The following is a 21005-nucleotide window of genomic DNA, read 5'->3' as shown; positions in this document are numbered from 1 at the left end:
TGGGACACAGGGCCCTATTGTGACAGTCTAAAGCTCATGGTCACTAGTCAAAAGCTTATTCAAATTTAGTAGGATGTCCAGTCCACATTGGGAGTGTTTTCGTTATCAAACGTCGGGCGGATGGCGCAACAAGGCGTTCCTAGGTTTCTCAATCAGTCATGGGTGTTTGGGGCATAACATCATTTAAACCAATGAGAATGACATCTGTCATTTCCTTTAACAGCGCGAAGCGTGACGTCAAAAAATGCATCGGTATTTTGACAGTCAGCGGCGCATTTGAAGGAGTCTGCTTGCAAGACCGTATGGAACAGTCATTCCACTAAACGATGCTTTACTAAAACCTAGCATAGAATAGCCTTCAGGCATTTGCACTCGTCTATTATTTGAACTCATTGGCAAAGTGAAAATAACTTCACTGTGGTGTCAGTCAAAGACAAAACAGTTATACACAGTAAGTTACTTTCACTATTGACTGACAATGGGTTACCATCGAAAACATAGGCTGGAAAAAGCAACACTTACCCTAATATTGTTCAAATGACTGAATAAAACAATGTTTATCCTGCAGAGGAGTTGCTTATATCTCGTGACAGTGCGCCTTCAGTTGTGCTCCATACATGTCTCTCGCCTCTCCCCTAATCACTCAGGGTCCCCGCGGATCCTTAAAAACTCTTAAATACAACTTTCGGTTTTTAAGGCCTAAAAAAGTCTTACATTTTCTGGAATGTCTTGAATTTTCAAAAGGGAGGTATTACATTTTTGTATGGGACCATGAGAGAGTGAAATGTCTCTATTTGGTTTAGTGTATTTTTTTAACCGCAATTTTCTAAGTGACCAGTGTACCTTTTGGGAAGCATTTGTTCTGAGCGGGTGTCATCTGCATTCCGTAGATCAAGAACTAGAAGGCTACTGGAGGAAGTGTAGTGGTTGCAGAGTGAAGATGTTTTTCACAGGTGTCCTTAAAGGTGTGAAATCGGTAAGAAAAAATATGCCTATCGTTCTCGTGTAGCATAGGTTTGAGAGATACGCAGGTAGCCTATACGCTAGGGTGGTCCTTATTTTTAAAGTCTCCAATTGTCATGCTCTTAACCCTTCAAATTGTTCCTTTATATAAGAAAATACAGCATGCCAATTTTTATGGCAATAACATAATAATTACTGGTAGCTCAATAGCTATAAACTTTGAGATGATTTTCTGTTTGATGATTTTCATAAAAACAGATCATTTGAATTGGTGTTGTAACTGGCTAGTAAAATACCAAAACAATCTCCATAAAAGCATCTAATGCACCATATATTTCTAAATATGTATTTTAGATACATATTAGATACATATCTCGGTTTACTTATTGTAGAAACTAAATCCAAATTAATCCATCCATGACCCGGTTTAGCAGATTTACCTTTCCTGGTGGAATCAATACATATTTCTATTGATGATCACCTTGGTTATTGTTTGGGTTTAGAGCACATTTTTTTGGTCTTCATTTAAACAATTGTATCCACGGAACCCCAAATATGTGCCACAAAACTGTATAAGGAAAAGGCACCTTCACCATTCCTTGCTCAGCTTTGCTTGCAGTTGTGTTGTGTACCAAGAGCAAAATCATGGCAAAAACAAGAAGTGAAGTTTATTTGATTGGTTCCACCATACCAGAATTAGTTGGATCAAATCTGCCATCTATTAGAATGGAAGATCACTGACGGATCTATCCAGACTGCAAAAAGTCAACACTGGCTGCTGAGCATCAGAAATGAGTGATTGTTGAAAACTTTGTGCTTTTTTTGAGATTGTTGTCATTGTTGTCATGTCAGTATTGCTCTGATTTCAATAAAATGTGGTTCATTTGCAGCAACTTTTAATATTACTTGCATATCACTATAACGCAGCACAGCTTAATATATAGTCAGGGGGCCTATGTGGTTTCTGTGGGTTTGAAATGTTAATTTTTGGAGAGTGGTTGGACTGTCTCTAGAGGTCATTGAACATGGAGAAAAATGATGTCTCCATTTCTTTTACCTGTTTCAATCCCATTTTTCTAAAATTGTATATTTCACTGTAATTAACACCATACATTTCGCCTAAATCACTGGCTATGTTGAATAAAGTTCACAAAACAGTTATTTTCAACAGTATGATTGTATGTCAGTATTATGAAAATGACCAAATACACATACTCCATTGCTGAAAGATAGCGAAAACATAACAGAATCACAGATGAGACCTCGAACAACATTTAATTAATTTACATATACACAACATATTAGATCTCACCTCCACAATTTCCTCATTAAAATCTACAACTAGTCAACTAGACCCTATTCGTACTCACCTTCTAAAGACTGCTCTCCCCTTCCTGGATAATATTTTGCTCGTTTAAGACATCTGTTATTAAGCCCTCCCTCAAAAAACCTAGCCTTGTATCATGGTCCTCCTGGACCTCAGCGCTGCCTTTGACACCATAGACCATGACATACTACTTAGGCTTGAAAATTTGATAGGCATCAAAGACTCAGCACTCGCTTGGTTTAGATCATACCTTCCTAACTGTCAACAATTTGTACAGGTCCATAATAAACCATCTACCCAGACTATGATAAAATATGGAGTGCTTCAAGGCTCAGTATACTGGTGCCCCTGTTGTTTTTATTATTCTTATGCAGATGATACACAACTATACCTCTCCATAAAATGAACTGATGAATTAACCCCGTTAGCCAAACTTGGCACATGTATAAAAAGACATGGATGACGAATAATTTCCTGCTTTTGAACTCAGATAAAACAAAAGTCATGGTTTTAGGTTCTAAAAAGATGAGGGATATTCTATCCACATCACAGGCTACATATAGTGATCTTCCACTGACCTCATCCACAAGTGTTAAAAACCTAGGAGTTATAATTGACCAGGACCTAGCACTAAATAATCACATAAAACAGATCACTAAAACTTAATTTTACCATTCAAGGAACATTTCAAAGAAAAGGAAGTCCTTATCCTTACCAGATGCCGAGAAATTAATTCATGCTTTTGTCACCTCAAGGATAGACTATTGCAATGCTCTATACGCTGGCTGTAGTAATACCTGTCTAAAGAGCTTGCTTATACAAAATGCAGCTGCTAACACAAACAAAAATTATTAACATATTTCCCCCATCCTAGCATCTTTACACTGGCTACCTGTTAAAAGTAATTGACTTCAAAATATTACTTATATCTCTTGGTTGGTTGCCTGCATTGAAAGAGGACACCTCATGAAGACGCTCTTTTGTCTGCTTCTGACAGAAGAAGCACTTATCTAGATGGACTTGATACAGTTGCAGGTGTTGCTGCAGGTTCAGAAGATGGTCTACCACGTCTTTTCTGAATCCTGCTTCACATGATTTCTACTGTAGTAGCGAATCTTAGCATGCTGCAGATGCTCACTGTTACAGGTGGATTTGTAGCAGTTCCTGTGCCAAACTGCTTTGTTCTGTTGTAAAATAACTGCACTGTAACATTGTAATCGTTGGCTGATCTTTGATCACCATCTCCACACTCTCTCATGGACAAAAACAAGAAATTTGGCATATGTCTCTAGTGATGGGTCATTCACCAGTCCACACATATCTGCCACTGGATACATAGCCCAAAATCTGTTTATTTTGCTGTAGAGAATATGTGTGTCATCACCTGACTAACAGAAAGATACACCTCAGAATATAACCTAACTAGACTGTGCCATCATGAACTATGAAAATGTGCTTGCTCAAATGTAGAAGGCTAGAAGGTCACTAACATCACCAACCATGAAGAACAGAGCACTATGTGCTTCAGGTTATTCGATATTCTAAATTCTATAACTGCCAGCTATCAACAGCCAACTGTCACTGCTAGTGTCTCTCTTTCTCTCTCTTACACACATACAGACACACACACTCACCTGTCTGTTTGTCTAGCTGATCCTTTTACCCTTTCTTTTCTTCACACTTACATAGGCTACGGAAGGCCTTACAGACTTCAGCTGGTACTAGCTATGTAAAAGTCTATTAAACTTGATTTAACAGAGATCTCTGCTCAGAGATCTTTGTGCTCTGAATGGGTGTAGACAAGAACTGGCAGAGCAGGCTAGGCCTACACTCAAGCACACTAATAGGCATGAATTGATAGTATTGGTATTGAAATATTTTTTAAGCAGACAATTTTGAGCATTTTAGGCACCATTTCTTCAAGAGTTCTACAAGAGATCAATCATCAGCCTAAAAATGTTTTATAATGTTGTATTGTTTATGTGGTCCACTTTTGCACACTACCTTGAAGAATATCTTTGCTTTTTGGCACCAACCCCTACGCTATAATACCAGCAATGTGAGGTTTATGGACAAAATACCAAATTTGACCTTTTCTGAATTTGACCTTTTGATTTGGGTCCTTCAAAAAAAAGAGACATGTTTTTTTTTACTCTTAAGAACCCCTACAACAAAGATATAATACTCTCCGAAAATTAACATGCGAATCCCACAAGCCCCCAAATTAGACACATAGGCCCCCTACTAATTAAATAGGCAATCTTCCACATGATTGAGCTACCTCTAAATATAATTTTTTTGTCAAAATGTTTGCATATTTCTAATTTTGAAGTTAAAATGAACAGTTTAAGAGGTTAAGACACTAACATTTTGCAAAAAAAAAAAATTGTACTTGATAAGGACCACCCTACTATACGCGAGCGGTAGAGTGAGCGGGAGAAAGAGTTGGTAAGCCAGTTAGCAATATAGGGTGGCCATACGTCCTGATTTAGGCCGGACAGTCCAGATTTGAAACGCCCTGTCCACCAGCCTCAAGCCGGACATTAATTTGTCCTCCTTTTTGGAGTTGCGCCGGGCTTTTTAGAATCTTTGCTCGGAAAGAATACTAGTGGTAACAAATGGTTCATAGAGTGTTGATGAGTGTACATATTGTGAAGGTGGATAATACAGTGTGACTTTTCAATGTTAAAAGTTGCAATTGGTGAATAAACTCTTTTGAGAGGTGGATATACTCTAATAAGAAGTGGATAAACTCTATTTCAGAAATTTTAGAGGTGGATAAACTGAGTTTACTTGCGTTTAGCCTCCAACACATCCCTGAACCTAAGGGATTGTCATTTTCATTAAAGTGTGCATTACGCCTTTGGTCGGCAAGCTTAGGCTTGAGGATGCTCTGGTGTTGAGGATGCTCTGGTGTTGAGGATGCTCTGGTGTTGAGGATGCTCTGGTGTTGAGGATGCTCTGGTGTTGAGGATGCTCTGGTGTTGAGGATGCTCTGGTGTTGAGGATGCTCTGGTGTTGAGGATGCTCTGGTGTTGAAGATGCTCTGGTGTTGAAGATGCTCTGGTGTTGAGGATGCTCTGGTGTTGAGGATGCTCTGGTGTTGAGGATGCTCTGGTGCTGAAGATGCTCTGGTGTTGAAGATGCTCTGGTGTTGAGGATGCTCTGGTGTTGAGGATGCTCTGGTGTTGAGGATGCTCTGGTGTTGAGGATGCTCTGGTGTTGAGGATGCTCTGGTGTTGAGGATGCTCTGGTGTTGAGGATGCTCTGGTGTTGAGGATGCTCTGGTGTTGAGGATGCTCTGGTGTTGAGGATGCTCTGGTGTTGAGGATGCTCTGGTGTTGAGGATGCTCTGGTGTTGAGGATGCTCTGGTGTTGAGGATGTTGACTGGAAGTTGTTAAGTATTTTTTGCCCCTGAAGTGAAAAAAACAAAAGCGATTAGCTTATTGGTTGATATTGGGGTGTGTGATTGTGACAATAATAAGCAGAGAATGGCATTGACCATTTTCTTTATCTCCTGTTGCTACTGTATGTCAGTTTTCCAGTCCAGGCCTATCAGGAGAAATCAGATTTCACCTGCTCAATGTGAGGCACTCAGCGGCAGCTCAACCTAAGCAGGGTTGTAGTGATCAAATAAGAGGTGTAAACTATCAATTCTGTGGTCACGGTAAGGTAGCGGATTTTTAAACAAGGCATTCAGAACATGTAACATGTTTTGCTGTGCTGCATATGGGACAATAGATGCACGTAGTAAATTATATAAAGTAGGCCTATTAAAATATTTAAATAGCTTAGTCTACCTTTGAAAAAAACATTGAAGGGAATCCACATGTCTTTGGCAAGTAGCCTAGGCTTCTACAGACACAGGTGAAGAACAGTCAGCCTCAGCCAGTAGCACAACCAGATATGTACAGCCAGCTTCAAAAGAAGCAGCCCAGACCCTAAAATTGGGCATTTATAGCTGTAATGGTGATTCACACACAATTATTTTTCTTTCCCCAAAATACTATATTTGGTAACTTCTGTAGACATCCAAAATGGGGTGGGTGTTTAGTTAGTGGAAAAAAAAAACTATTGCATAAAACAGTTTTTTAAGTTGTCGTATTTATCTTTTTCGCCATGGTATAGTCTTAATTTTTCCATTTAAATGCCTTGAAAAGGTCTTAAAAGTCTTGCACTTGAAAAAATGTGCAGATACCCTGAATCACTTTTAACCGTCATTACCAATTTGCAAATGATGGTGAATAACTACTCATCGTGAGATGTATTTCGTAATATCTTTATTCTAATTATGTTTCCCATTGTAATCGTGTAATTTGTAATGTGTTGCATGGACGTGCGCTGGTGCACGTTCATGGATGATAGAAGGATGGTGCGTTGTGCACCCGCCCATATGACTGTGCTCTTAAAATAACATATTAACAACTTGCCATAGACTTCTGACCAGGTTTCTCTAGGTCAGTGGCGTAATGCCTTTTAGGTAGTGTACAATAGCGATTTTTAGACAATGCTAGGCCACTCCCTAGTTGTTAATTACCACACCCCTGGGCGCATTGTTTAAAAAATAGACGTGCAAAATCAGAAAATAAACTTTGCGCCGGGTGGAAAACGAGTTTTACGCCATGCGCCAGGGTGCAAAATAGGGGCCACAGTGTGATCTCCCATGAGTTCTATAGCTAAGCAGTAAACAATGCACAGTAGCTCCATCAGTGTTGTGCCAGGCTCCCATTAGTTGTGTTGTGTTTGCTTTTCCAGAGAGGGGCCGAAGATTAGCTAAAGTCACTTAAATGGACATGTTTTCTGCACAAGCTAAGATTAACAATAAATGAAGTCATCAGGTTAAACAGAGCATTCTGCGTGCGAAATTGCACCCATTCATGCACACCTGTATGTACACACAAAAAATAAGGTAAAATACAGCAAAGACAAATATGAATGCACCAAAATATGTATCTCTGTTATACTGTAGTTGGCACATTTTGTAAATGAGAACTGTATCTATGACATATTTGGCACATTTTGTAGCCGATGCACAATGAAGGCCCTCCAGAGAACGTAGATGCTGAGGGTGACTTAAGGTGAGCATCTGCCCTTGTCCGCTAGTTTTATACTACAGTCTGTTTTGTCAAGAACAACATCTGTTCAGCAAATCTCTACACAGTGTAGAAGACGTATCCTCCTGAAACAGTGCAGCATTTTCAGGCATGACTGCCTCTCAAGTCAACAAAACCCCTTGCTATTGCTATTAACCCCAGTGGACAGGCTAGGAAAAAATAATGAGGTGTCAGTCTTCACAAGCTTGGATAAAGAAAGAGTGCTATTTAACCCTTTCATGCACGCATTATGAAAAAAATATTGATTTTATTACTCTATATGAGCCTAAAACTGAAAATCATTTTGAATTTTTTAAAAATATGATTTTATATAGAAGTTATTTTACTGTCCACGTATGTGGACAGTGCGCAACAATGGGGTAAAAAATAATAAAGAGTAATGACAGAAAATATGGACCATTATGTGACTTTAATGCAAAAAACCAACAGTTTTTTCAAGTACATCATAACAGTAATGATTTTAATGGCACAGAAGGATATTCTGAAGATGTTATGCAACATTACAAAGAGTTAATTTTTTAAAAAAGAGTTATTTATGACAGTATTTTATCAAATTTTGAACATATTTTGTAACAGATAACATATAAATTATTAAAAAATATTTGTCCAGTTAAAAAAAGTAGATTTTACAGTCATATGATGTTGGTTATGTTGTTAACTGCTATAAAATATGTCTTACTATGTCATTTAGAAGATAATATTTACAAACATCTCAAAAGATTTAAAAAATGTTTTAAGTTTCAACAACTGATTAATTTTACAATCATGTCTGTAATGTTATGAACAGCATATTACTTTTTTAAATTGATAAACGTAACCTGCTAAAGGTTTTAGAACCTTTAAATGAGTAGCTATAATTAAAGTTAACACTAACTGGCATCTGGAATGACCCTGAACTAATGCCATCATTGTAATGTTCAACTATGTAGTTTACTGTACTATTCAAGACTACAAGACTTTCAGATGTGACTATAACATTCTCAGGATGAGATATGTGAAAATACAAAAGCTTTCTCTTCCAACTGTTATTTAACATCAGAACAATGGCATGGAAAGCAGAAATTTCACCAACAACATTTGAAGTTCAACCTTTCCACACTAAGGTCTGTTATAAATATGGTCCTTCAAACAAAATCAGCATGCCTGCTGTTGACAACTTCCTACTTTAAGGAAGGATAAAAATTGAACATATTTGGCATTTAAACTGAGATGTTTGAGTTAAGTAACTAACTAAATGACAGCGTTACATTGATTCTTGTTCAAGTATGCTGATATTCTGAGCTCAAAAGCCTGTCAAAATACACCCCTCATTTCTGTGCTGCCAAAGCAACATGCTGGTTGGTTGGATTGGTTAATGGCTAGGTTGCCTGGACTGGATGAAAGACTATTTGAAGTAAGAAACAACAGCTTAAGTAAATATGAGAAATGGAATTCAGGTTCAACATCCTTATTTCCCTAGTAGTATTAATAGTATTATTACATTTTCATCAGATAAAAAACGTGACCTCAAAAATGAATTTCTTCTCTGGGATTGCTTTCGTCATATGCGATTTCTGTGATGTCCCTTTTGTCTGTGGAAGACATTTGGCATGACAAAGCTGTCTCTCTCTGTCTTTCTCATTCTCTCTCTCTCCTTCTCACACACACATACATACATAAAGAGAGAGAGGGAGAGAAAGAGACAGTTTACATAGAATTGCTCTTAGTAGTTGCTGGCCAAGCAGACAGAGGGAGCTATAGGATGCATAATGAGTGCAGGGATATGATGAACCAATGAGAAAGCAGGCTTTGATGTGATAGGCTCTCCCCAAGCAGAATGAGCTCTGCTCTGCTCGCCCATATCCATCGACAGCTCTCTTGTCTGCCCTGTTTCCTCAGTGTCTCTCATCTGGATTTGCCATTCTGTTATTTGGATCTATTGGTTTGCAGAAGATAACATCTATACCAAACGTTGAAATACCCATGAAAAATTGGGTAACCCTGGCAGCTTTGAGTTAGATCAGTCCTCGGTCGTAGAGAGGAAGGCAAACGGAGCGTTCTGAGCCATGAACCACCAGGAGAACTGTGCGCTGCTCTGAATCGGTGGCCTGGAACCTGCTCGGTAGAGAGAGGAGAAAAAGGATTCCGAGGATTGGCACAGAGCGCTCGGAGGAGGCTGCACATTTTTGAAGACAGGATTGTGATAAAAGGATATTGGACCTCTCACTGAGGAAATCTTCGAATGAGGTGCTTTTACCGTGCCTACTGTCTGCCTCTCAGCATTAGTCATGCTCCTCTCATAGATGTCGGAATAGGATGTTCATAAGGTGTTAAGGCACCTCAGTCAAGAGGGTTCCATACATAGCCATTGTTCTTTCACCAATGCAAGTTTCAGTTTGTGGATCTCAGTATGCTATTACTGAGGTAGGACAAGATGGTGCCGGCAATACCATAATTGTCTGTGAGCCGTGATGGACATCACAAAATCAGTTCTTTTTTCATATGTAAATTTGTGTGTTGGTAGTATTTGTGGGGTTTTTCTAAGGGTTTGAGCCATATTCATGCTTTTCACTCTCACAGAAATCCTTTCTCCTTGAGAGATCGGGTTTATTCAAGGTGCCCCTATTTTGCATGTTATTGAAAAAAATAGTTGTTTCCCTGCAGTGCAGGCCAATCTTTTCATTTCATTTGATGCCATGAAGACGAGTGAGTGAGATGTGGATTTGCTGCTGTCGGAAGTCAGTGACTATTAGAACTGTGATAAGATGAGTTGATCTCAAATCAGTTGTCAAGGACAGAGAGGGGGCATTGCAAGCTAACCTCTAAGTTAGTTTGTATTCCTGACAATCTTCCCAGTTTACATAGCCTTTTCAGCCTTATAGGTATTTCATCAATTAATTTTGCAGTGACCTACAGATACACTGCAATGAATGAGTGTTTTGCATGGATGAGATACCGTACAGATGATGAGCATCATGTTACATTTTGATATTTTTGAAATGTGGAAAATGTATTTTACACATCCAGTTCATAGTAACATCTTGCAGCGACTAGAAGCCAGTTGTTGGTATCGCTTTATCTGCTGTATGAATGGTTGACATTGGCTGTATGAATAAGTTATTATCATTACTATCGTTTGAACAGATGAATGACTTTTAGTTGATTGTTTGAAGTGAAAACCAATATTATTGAAAAGGCAACCACTGCATCATTTATTTGATTACGTTTAACAGAATCACTACAGTCAATTATAAAGTATATATTTTACTGATGTTTAACATTTTAGAGATCTCAGCATCTAGCACTGAGGGCCCCATTCTAATGGGTCAAGGTATTGCACTGGCAGCACAAGCCCTCTTAAGCGCTATGTCATTGAGCGGGTCAAGGAGAATTGCTATTTTTGAGCACGCATGGGTTGAATGAGGTGAAATACAAATTGTAGACTTAAGTGATGAAATTGTGTCAAAGCTATTTTTTAGGAAATTCATAATCTGAGCATAGGTGTGTTGTTAAAGGCTCCATTATTAAATCGTTATGAGTATGGAATTACCAAATGTTACAGGATTTAAGCAAAACTGTCTTAATTGACAAAGATACAATGCTCATTTCACAAGTGATATTTGAACCAATTAATGCAAGCCTTCTTAGGTCTAAGACAGCACCTATCAACACAACGTTTAGAAGTTGCTTGGAGTTTAGACATAATTATTCTCGAAGTCTCATGCTGCCTTCATGTGCTCCTTCTTGGAAGGTCCATGTGTCCTAGTTGAGAAGTCGTTCTGTTGACTTTTGTGTGTTTATGTGTTTTAAGTCAGGATGAGGAAACTGCATAAATATCCCAAATAAGATGTATTGCTCAGAGTGTTTAAACACTACAGCGAGTGCTTTCTCCATTGTTTGCACGTCAAGCAGATTGCTAGTGACAAAACTGTAATATTTGTTCACAAACATGCCTAGTTACCAAAGTCCATATTTAACTGCAATTGAACGGCATGTTACAACAAAGTTGGGTATCATATAAAAACTTTAGTTTCTCACCCGTGATTACGACTTTGTTGGGGCATTCATGTGCTTGGAATTCATATTTATGATATTTCCAACAGTACTTGAAGGCTGCATTATGTGGAACCAACTTGTGATTGTTCCACATAATGTTGACCAAGTAGTGAAGAAACAGGGATAAGATGTTTTCTAGGTAAAGCCTCAGTGTATGAATTGCTGAACTGACTCAGATATCACAGTGAGAGATGCAACTGATTGTTTGAACAACTTAATAGTGAGTAAAATAATAATCCTTCCTTTTACAGTCCTCTAATTACTAAATATTATAATTTAGTAAATTATAGTATGTAATTTGGTAATTACAACATAACATGAATGCAAATACAGAGAAACTATACATGAAATACTAAGAAACACCTCAACTATTACCATTACACTGTGCATTATGGGTAATTACACCTCAACTATTACCAGTACACTGTAGTGCATTATTGGGTAATTACTACAGGTTGTATGTAGATAGATACAGAGAAACTACAGCGGAAATACAAAAAAAAAAAAAGCGTTTCAGCCTTTTAATGACTCAAGATAGAATTGCGTACTTTCCATGAAAGTAGGGAAGTCATTCTTAGAAACACCTTCTGTATTACCTATCAATTCCAGTTCCATTAATTGTAGTTATCCAGGGTTTGTGTCTGTAACAGCCCAGACTATACTACCATATATGACATTTTTACTGAATAAACTGTACTATAAAAGGAAGCCTTATTTGTTTTTGTAGTGCAGGCTCTTACCATTTCATAGCCTACCATTTCTGACTGTTTGTGTTCACTTTTATATTCAATCATAAAAGCAATGTCTCATCCTAATGTACCATCAGCCACCTCCTCTGACAAGACTGACACGTGCACTGTAAAAGGAGCCCATAGTGTGTCAGAAAGGAATACTTTACTCTTGTGAAATGCAGCTTGACCTTATGCTATGTCGTTCTTAGTCCGTGGGAATCATTGCAGCTAAAATAGTTGCTTGTTTTAATCAGAGAGACATTTTTAGTTCACAGGCATTGTCTGTATGTAATTTTGCCCTGTTTTTGTTTTCAGGAGGTGTTGTAGACAAGGATCTCCGTCATTATCTAAACCTCCGCTTCCAGAAGGGTTCTGTGGACCACGAACTTCAACAGATCATCCGAGACAACCTCTACCTCCGCACTGTGCCGTGTGAGTACAGTTTTTCTGATCCTGCGGAATGTGATTTCATTTTTATTCCAGCGTGCCAGTCCACCAATCCATCAGAATAATTGTTTTGCAGGGCAGAATGTAGAACTTTTAGCAAAAAAAATAAATGTTGAGCTAGGTGACAAAAAAATTCTTAGCTACTAGGGAAGAGGGACCTAAAACCTGTATGCACACATTAACATGAGCAGCTTCCATATTGTAGAGTTTTATGTTGTTGGCAATAATGTGATAGAAAACTGAAATTGACTTCTAATTTGACTTATACATTGACTTATACGAGTCTATACATTGCAATACAGTGCAACAATGTATTACGGGTGGTGCCGATTTTAGCTTTATTAAACAAGAATATCATGTGCCATGCGCTTAGAAATAATGAGATATTGTGCAACATTTTTATTATATTATATTTTAATACACATTTTGCTGGTTCAGTTTGATTAACCTCAACCCTAAAGAGGGAGATTTTGTTGTTTCCTTAGAGTAAAGGTGTATGTCAACTGAATTACCATGTTAGACGTCTTTGCAGCCACCCTCTTGAGAGAGTATTTCTACCAATGTAAGGCACATCAACACAGATTAATCTAATTAGATAATAAATAGATGGGTGGTATCAATGTTATCTGTATTCATCAACGGGTCCCATTTACCTCCACCACATCAGAGAGCTTGTCCTTATGTCAGGGAAGCAGATGCGACAGCAAGCAGAGTATTTATAGACTGCATATGTCATCCATCACATGAATGGTGGAGACTCAGTGCAGTGTTCTGCCGCTGACCTTGGCAATCTTAGGCTTAAGTTATTTGTTGGGGGAGAAATTGGTGACTGCGCTGCGATCTGGTGCATCCCTCAGCCCGTTTGTGGCATAATGACACATCAGTGTGACATCTAATGAAATGAATGCATTCACACTTGCACAGTGACGTAATAGTGCATTCCTGACTCACTCTGTTTCAATGGAAATTATTTATTTTTATTGGCTAATTAGAGGTTTCTGTTGTTAGTGAAGCTGTATCAGCATTTTTAAGCGTTTTATATTATGAATTGGGTCATACTCTGTAATTATGTAAGAATCATGACTCAACATTTCTTGCTTTCGTGTTGTTATTATCAGCCTGTACTAAAAGCACATTTGATTTTTCAAATTTAGCATTTGATTCATAGAATTGCTACAAGCTACAGGAATTTTCCATCTCTTTCTGTGTATAACTGAAGTTGCTGTTCAATTATACAGTTTCATAGAATTAACCTTGTACCACATTCGTTCGGTCTTTGGTAGAAGCAACTGCTCTGCTTGCTATTACTAGCTTCTGCTTGATATTCCCATACATTTCCTCTATTTGACTGTTAATGTATTTCTTTTCTTTCCTCTGTGCTCCGATGAGCTGCCTCCACGCCTCTGTTAGCATCTAGTAGGTGTCCTCTGGGTTGGGTAGCTAACCTTAAGTCAGTCCCTCGGTTGCACAGTCAGTGAGCTCCACGCCTGGGGTTTCCATAGAAACCAGCATCTCCTCTCCAGGCCTGCTCCCCCTCCCCCTCTATCACATAAAGCGCAAACACATCACAATTACCCAACGACCGGATTAAAATGAGCCCTTTGATTTATATGCAGTCCCCACTATTGCCGGTGAACATTATTACATTACTGAGGCGGCGTTATGTGTGCACAGGGAACACCTAGAAAACCTCTGTGAGTCTAGCAGCTGTGGAGAGATGCACACCAGCCATGGGAGCTGTAGAGAAGCCTGAGTGGGCACAAACAGGTCATTTGCCACTCCTCACTGCTGCATTTGCATCATCTCAAGTCCTGTAGCAGTTACTTAACACAGCTGCTAATGTGTGCTCATTAGGTTTGTTATGCATTTATTTCTGTGCCAACATTTGTTGTGTAACCGAATTACTGTCTTGTGTATATAAATACATTACCTTTATACAGTTCCATCTTTCCCTGGTGTAGAGCAGTTTCTAAATGTAAAAATCCTTGTTGACCTAAATTTTAGCTGCATCTCACATGCAAAGGCACCACTGTGATTTGCAGTCATGTAAGTACGGCGTAATAATGGGATTATTACACAGAAATAGGCATGCTTGTGTTATTCGTCATTTATTTCTGACAAGGAATTGTAGTTCAGATATTAGAGCCTTCCGGTTCCCTACAGATAAAAACAAGGTAATTTGGACATCACGGCAGAATCATCAAATTATCCAAAAGTAGTCCAGTGGAATGACCTTCATCATGGTCAGACACCTGACCTCCTCTTATTAATCAGCTGTGTGTTCAACAAGTTGCTGAGGGGATTGTGTCACTTTCTTAATGCTTTCAAAGAGGAACCAAAGACAGGATGTGCATAATATTCATGTGAACTCATGTGTGTGGACATTCTGCACAACTCTATTTATAGTAGATGCAATATTCCCTATCTTTAGTGACATATACCTTTACATCTGCAATCCATGTTATTTTATTCTGTGTCTTTACTGTATGTCACTGTGTTGGACACTCAGTAGACTAGTATCTGTGCATACAGTATCAGATGCAGGCATGTGGTTGGACACTCAGTAGACTAGTATCTGTGCATACAGTATCAGATGCAGGCATGTGGTTGGACACTCAGTAGACTAGTATCTGTGCATATCAGATACAGACATGTGGTTGTTTTTTTTCAGCAGGCCAGTGACTCTGGGGCACTATGAGAGCGCTTGTCCGTCCTCCACTGGCTGGCTTTGTTGTCCACTTGTGCGGCAAGGATATTCTTGCTGTTCCGCCACAGCTGTGATTGGCTGCGTGAGAGTGAGGTTACTGTGACTGTGCAAAGTCAGGCTTTCCTCAGGCCCTGGGCTGTGCGCCTGTCATGTTGTGTCAGTCAGGAGCATGAGCACACATCAAGACGAATTAACATGCACCGCCAGTCCAACAGGCTGTCAGGGGAAAGAGACAGACACGCCGCACTAGCCTCTCTGCCTGCTCCCGCACCCAGAGGCGTCATGCAAACAACAGTTGAAGGCTGGCACTAGTGTTTTTGTGTTTAGTTGCAAACTTCTGTATTCCCCATGTTCAAACTGAACTAAACACTCCCTCTCTGCCTTTCTGCTCTGACCTCTATGTACACCCTGAACCTGTATTTTTTAGATAATAGATAGCAGGATGTTCTTTATTGTGTTTGATGTGAGTTGAGGGACCACAAACATTGTCAGTAGGGAATTAGGATGCTTTTACTGAGTGAAATGAAGCATGGGGTATTGAGTGACCACAGTGTTGGATCAGGTACTTGCAAAGCCAACAAATGTCCAACTGATGCTGAAAATGCTGGACACAGGCATATTCACCGTTCTCAGACGTACGTCACAAAACATTATTCTGACTTTATCTTAGTATGAATAATTCTCATTTACATGCATGAGATTAAAACTGTAAATTGTCACACAAAATTATTAATTTGTTTTTGTTTGGGATCTTAGCAGATGCTGTCATAATTTACTAGGCTAATTGGAAATAAAATGCCTCTCGTGGCCAGACTTTACAGCCGTTATGCTTTTTCACTCAAAGATTGGAATCTTCCTTTTCAGAGGATCTCTGACGGTAAGTCAGTCAAATATGGTCATTCATGTTATTGATAATGTGCTGGTGTTTCATCGAGTCCCTCATAGAGTTGCAGGACTGATCAAGTCAAGATAGTAAAGTTTTCAGTTATGTCCAGATGTGCACATGGGTATAAGCTACAGTCCTTTTGGAAAACCATTATAATGCATCATGAACCTACAGTATAGTATAATATAAAGTGAACCTTTAGATTGCGCATCAGGTCAGTAGGTTAGAGCTGCCAGTAGCCTGTTGCCTCTGCTTTGCTTTCTTGGCACTTTGCATTATGTTAATGTTATAGTGGAGGTATGGTAGAACTAGAAGTACACATTACTTGCTGCTCTCTACTTTGTTTGTTGAGGTGTATGTGTTGTGTTGGAGGGCATGCTATTAGTCTAAGAGTGTTTATTGAGTTATGCTAGAACCCTAGCCTAGAAATCTAGACGGCGGCAAATTAATTTGCTCAGCCTGTACGTCTAGTAGCAAACCATAGGGATTTCTATTGGCTGACGCAGTGGACGTCATCCAATCACAGCGCTCTATTTTGTTAGAGAGTCTTAAGGCGGGCTTAACAGGATGACGACAGTCCTGCTATGGTAAACAACAAGGAAGGTGGCTATGGCGAACGAAGAGCGGTTGTTTGAATCGGCGTTGGTGTCAACTTTGGAGGAGTTAGACTTGTGCTTTTCTTTGAAAGTTGAGCAACACAATGCACTTAAGTCATTCCATTCGAAGAAGGATGTATTTGCTGTTTTGCAGACCAGATACGGATGGTCATAGCGCTGGCCTATTGCATGCCTAGGCAGTTTGAAACACAATTCTCTGCCCGCCCCTTGGATTAAGCGAGGTGAATGGGTCAATTCCAGACTATACATTTCAATGATATAGGATGGCCCGCCAGGCTAGTAGAACCCATCACCATCCTAAGAATATTTATCCACGTTTCTGAGAACGATGCTGATCAGGCCATGTGGATAGAGATCATCAATCAAGTAGATCTCAGATGGCATCCCATAACAGTAGCTGATTAAAAGCCATACTTTCACATTCACACATGACTCATAAATTGGCTGATGTGGTTTGAATCACTTAGGCTATAGATAAGCCTTCTAACGTCAGAACATTAAAAATGGAATGGACGAAGCTACCAGACACAGATTGCGTAGTGGATGACTATTCTGACCACTCTTACATATAGAGACTAGGTTTTTCTAGCTTTCAGGAAAAAGGCTGGTACTAATGTTTTATAAAAAATCCCTTTTGCTGTAAGTTTATACAATATTGGAAAAATGCTTTTTATACTAGGCAATTTCAATCAGACTTCATTGATTCTGTTGATTTAAAAGAAGGAAACTAAAGCATTCTGAGTATTCTGAGCTCTTAACTGTAGCCAGGGTTTGGGCATGTAACAAGCAGCTCCGCTATATGTAATATAGTAGTAGTACAGAGGGTGAACACACACGCACGCACGCACGCACGCACGCACGCACGCACGCACGCACACACACACACACACACACACACACACACACACGCACGCACACACACACACACACACACACACACACACACACATATACACACACACACATATACACACACACACACACACACAGGATTATACCCTGGATGATGAGCTTTTTTTACTGTATCTCTTTCAATAATGTATCACCCTACTAGATCTCCAACTGTCAAATATGATTCATGTCACTAACAACAGTTTACAGTAGAACCAGGCAACAAATCATTGTTGAAGAATGTCATAGCATGATGCAGAAAAACTCACTTGATAGATCGGATAGTTCAAATACAACCTGTCGAGAAACAATGGAGCCACCTGGCGAAGCAAATACATTTTTTGACAGTATTGATCAAAGACATATAACCTTCATTCAGAAAGCAGCTTCACCACTGGATAAAGTGCTGAGTAAAATGGACTTGATTTTATTCAGCATTTGTTAGAGTCCACCAAACCAATCCCTATTTTTTGTGGAGAAAAATGACATTGACCCAAATGACCACATACAGAATGTAATCTGGCATGCTACTTTTCACAAACCTCTCATTCTCATGAATGAGATCCATGGGGTGATTTTGAGGAAGGGGGAATGTGTTGTGTAAAATCCAATGGGGAAAATATTATTGAGCACTTTGTTGTCTGATATAGAGGCACACAATGTTACTGGTTGTCCCTAATCCTGGCCTGGCGCATCCAGAGGTTTAACTCTCAGTTAAAGATAAATGGACAAATAAGACAAATAATTTACCAGATGTTAAAAAAATACCATGCCATTGACACTGATGAAGCATATGGTTAACGCATAAAGATTACTGATGTAATCCATTTGGATGTCATAACTTATACATTACTGAACTGTTATGCAGGGTAAGACCAAACAGCAATTTTAGATATCCTTGCATGAATTTGGAAAAGATGAGGTTATGATGTGCACAAGTGACTAGATGATGTGGAGGCTGAACAGGTGTGGAGGATTCTGATCTGAGAAATGAACCAAAGCAGATAAGAAACTGTAATATAGTATTGGCATATGTAAGCTACCAACCAAGTGAATAGCAAATGTTGTTTATGCATTTGCACATACATTGAAAGTACTGTATGTGTGGAAAAACAGAGGGCTTTATATGCGTGAATCACACAGAGATATTGTTGACATTATTTCACCTCTATGGAGATCACTTGTGTGTTACTCACAGTGTACTGTACTCAACATTTTCTGTTGCTGTTATAATAAAGACTGAATAATATCATTTTGCTTGAGCTGAACTGTCAAGACAAACAACCGCAAAGTAGTGCCTCGGATAGGGGGGGTCTACCCTGCTGGAGACACAACAGTCATGTTGATTATTCTTTTTATGCTGAGCCGTATTTTGGTGTGTTGCACTGAAATATGTATGATGAGTGTTTTGGAAGCTGCCTCCTTGCTACGGCTTGTTATAAGGATAGCATGTCTGACATAGCTTTGATGTGTTTGCTTAAAATCCGCCAGTGTGATGGGCAAGTGGTGTCTAAATTTAGCCGATTTGAAACGGTTTGTGCCTGTTGTTTTGGTGTGATGAGGTAAATACACACAAAATACATACAAATACATCAAAAACACATTAGTCAGGCTAGTGTGCTTATTCATGCATGTCTTACAGGGGATATGCAAACTAGACAGAGGTGAGGTTGTAATGACCAGGTTATGTATACAATTAAGGCAAATTAAGCAAAAGCACAATCAAATCCATCTTCCAGATTGACACAGCACAGACTTTGTAAATTAAATGGGGAATCATCAGAGACAGTTTTCAATTTTGGTTGATAACATTTCCCTATATAACCTGACCTGTCCCTCTAGCATTGTTAGTATTCTAAACATGCCCCTGCGGGCTGTGATCAGGTTGAGAAATGACTTTTCCGCTGCATCTCAGAAATCCACCTATAACCAACAAGCTGCAAGTAAAGCACTGAAATATAAAGAGGTTGTGTTTCATAGTGGTTCATTAAGGAGCCATCATGTCTATAAATAACGTTCATATCCTACACTTCCCTCTTAAAGCAGATGTGTATGTCACCTAAGACATACACCTAGTTGAGCTCCAAGTATTCATATGCATATAGTATAATGTGAAATAGATAAAGATCGAGGCGTATCTGACAAATGTTTAAATGTGGCATGGGTTACCTCTGAAGCAGGACTATGAACTGAGCACTAAGACGCTTCTTCTCTTGGTGTGCGGCTGGCAGGGATGTGCAGGCTTACACTTCAGTGGCTGACAGCATAAAACTCTTTAATAGCCTCTCTCTGAGAGGACCGACTATGCCCTCGCCTCTCCCGCCTCTCCTTGTCTCTGCCTTGACGTCACGGTGATCTATGAGCAGCCTCATCCTACAAGACAGCCAGAAATCCTCTCCACAGATTTAGGTGCAGCATAGCGCCGAGTCCTGTGCAGCTTTTTGCGGCGAAAAAATCCTGTCTGAGGTGTTTTGCTTCTGTCTTGAATTCACTGAAATTTGGCCAAAGGACTGGAAGATTGATAATTGGAGACATATGAAATAATCTGCCCTCTGTTTTCTGTCACGTTCTTTAATGAGCTGCGGCCTGTTATTTTTTATATTTTAATACAAATGATATAACTTAATAATTATGTTTTTTTTAAGTAGCTACAGATCATACAATGCCTGAGTTTATATGTTGGATACAATTGGGATTTCAAAACAATTAATTTGCATGTCAAAACAAAACATCTATAAAATCATATTTATCCATTAGGGTAAGCAACAATGGTGCAACAATGGTGAAAAATCAAAGCACAGTGTGTAAGTACAGTTTTTACAGGGAGATAGGAATCATGTTATGGAAGAAGAAGAAAATAGAAACTCAGAAAATGCTGTAAGCGTACTTTGCTGTCAGGCTTAATCCAGTGACCCCTGAGCTTTAATAAAGCCATGCCTTCATTTAGGAAAGAGTGGCACCATCACCTCCAAAGTGGCAGCCTCTGAGGCTGATTACTCCATTTGTGGAGCAGTCATTTTATGGAGGCGCCCCAACTGCTTCAAGGTTGGAGTGACCGTAGACTGAGAAGTGTGCAGGCACCCCTGTCCTTGTGTGACACGCTGGGACACTCGCAGTCTAATAAAATCACATATCAGGTTCTCAGCCCAGTGCAGCAGACACTCTCTCTGTCAGCTTAGCCCCTCATTGTCAGCAATCCATTTGATTGCTGATTTAATGGTGAACAAGCAGAGATTTGTAAATCATTTGAATTATCTATAGCAATGTATACAATGTATATATTGTA

At 39.2% G+C, this 21005-nt stretch overlaps 1 protein-coding gene across 6 annotated transcripts in view; it reads left to right on the top strand.

Annotated features, from left to right (window-relative positions):
- magi2b (membrane associated guanylate kinase, WW and PDZ domain containing 2b) overlaps positions 1-21005 on the top strand; it is a 61510-nt gene that overhangs the window by 4921 nt on the left and 35584 nt on the right. For all 6 annotated transcript variants that reach the window (XM_042110537.1, XM_042110538.1, XM_042110535.1 and 3 more), the window contains exon 2: positions 12487-12603. In XM_042110537.1, coding sequence (XP_041966471.1) covers positions 12487-12603 — 117 coding nt within the window. The remainder of the gene's footprint in view (positions 1-12486; positions 12604-21005) is intronic.

The sequence above is a fragment of the Alosa sapidissima genome, chromosome 11 (assembly GCF_018492685.1).
Source record: "Alosa sapidissima isolate fAloSap1 chromosome 11, fAloSap1.pri, whole genome shotgun sequence".
NCBI classification, from domain to species: domain Eukaryota; kingdom Metazoa; phylum Chordata; class Actinopteri; order Clupeiformes; family Clupeidae; genus Alosa; species Alosa sapidissima.
Note: the sequence above shows the minus strand (reverse complement) of the source record. Positions and strands in the feature narration are given on the sequence as shown.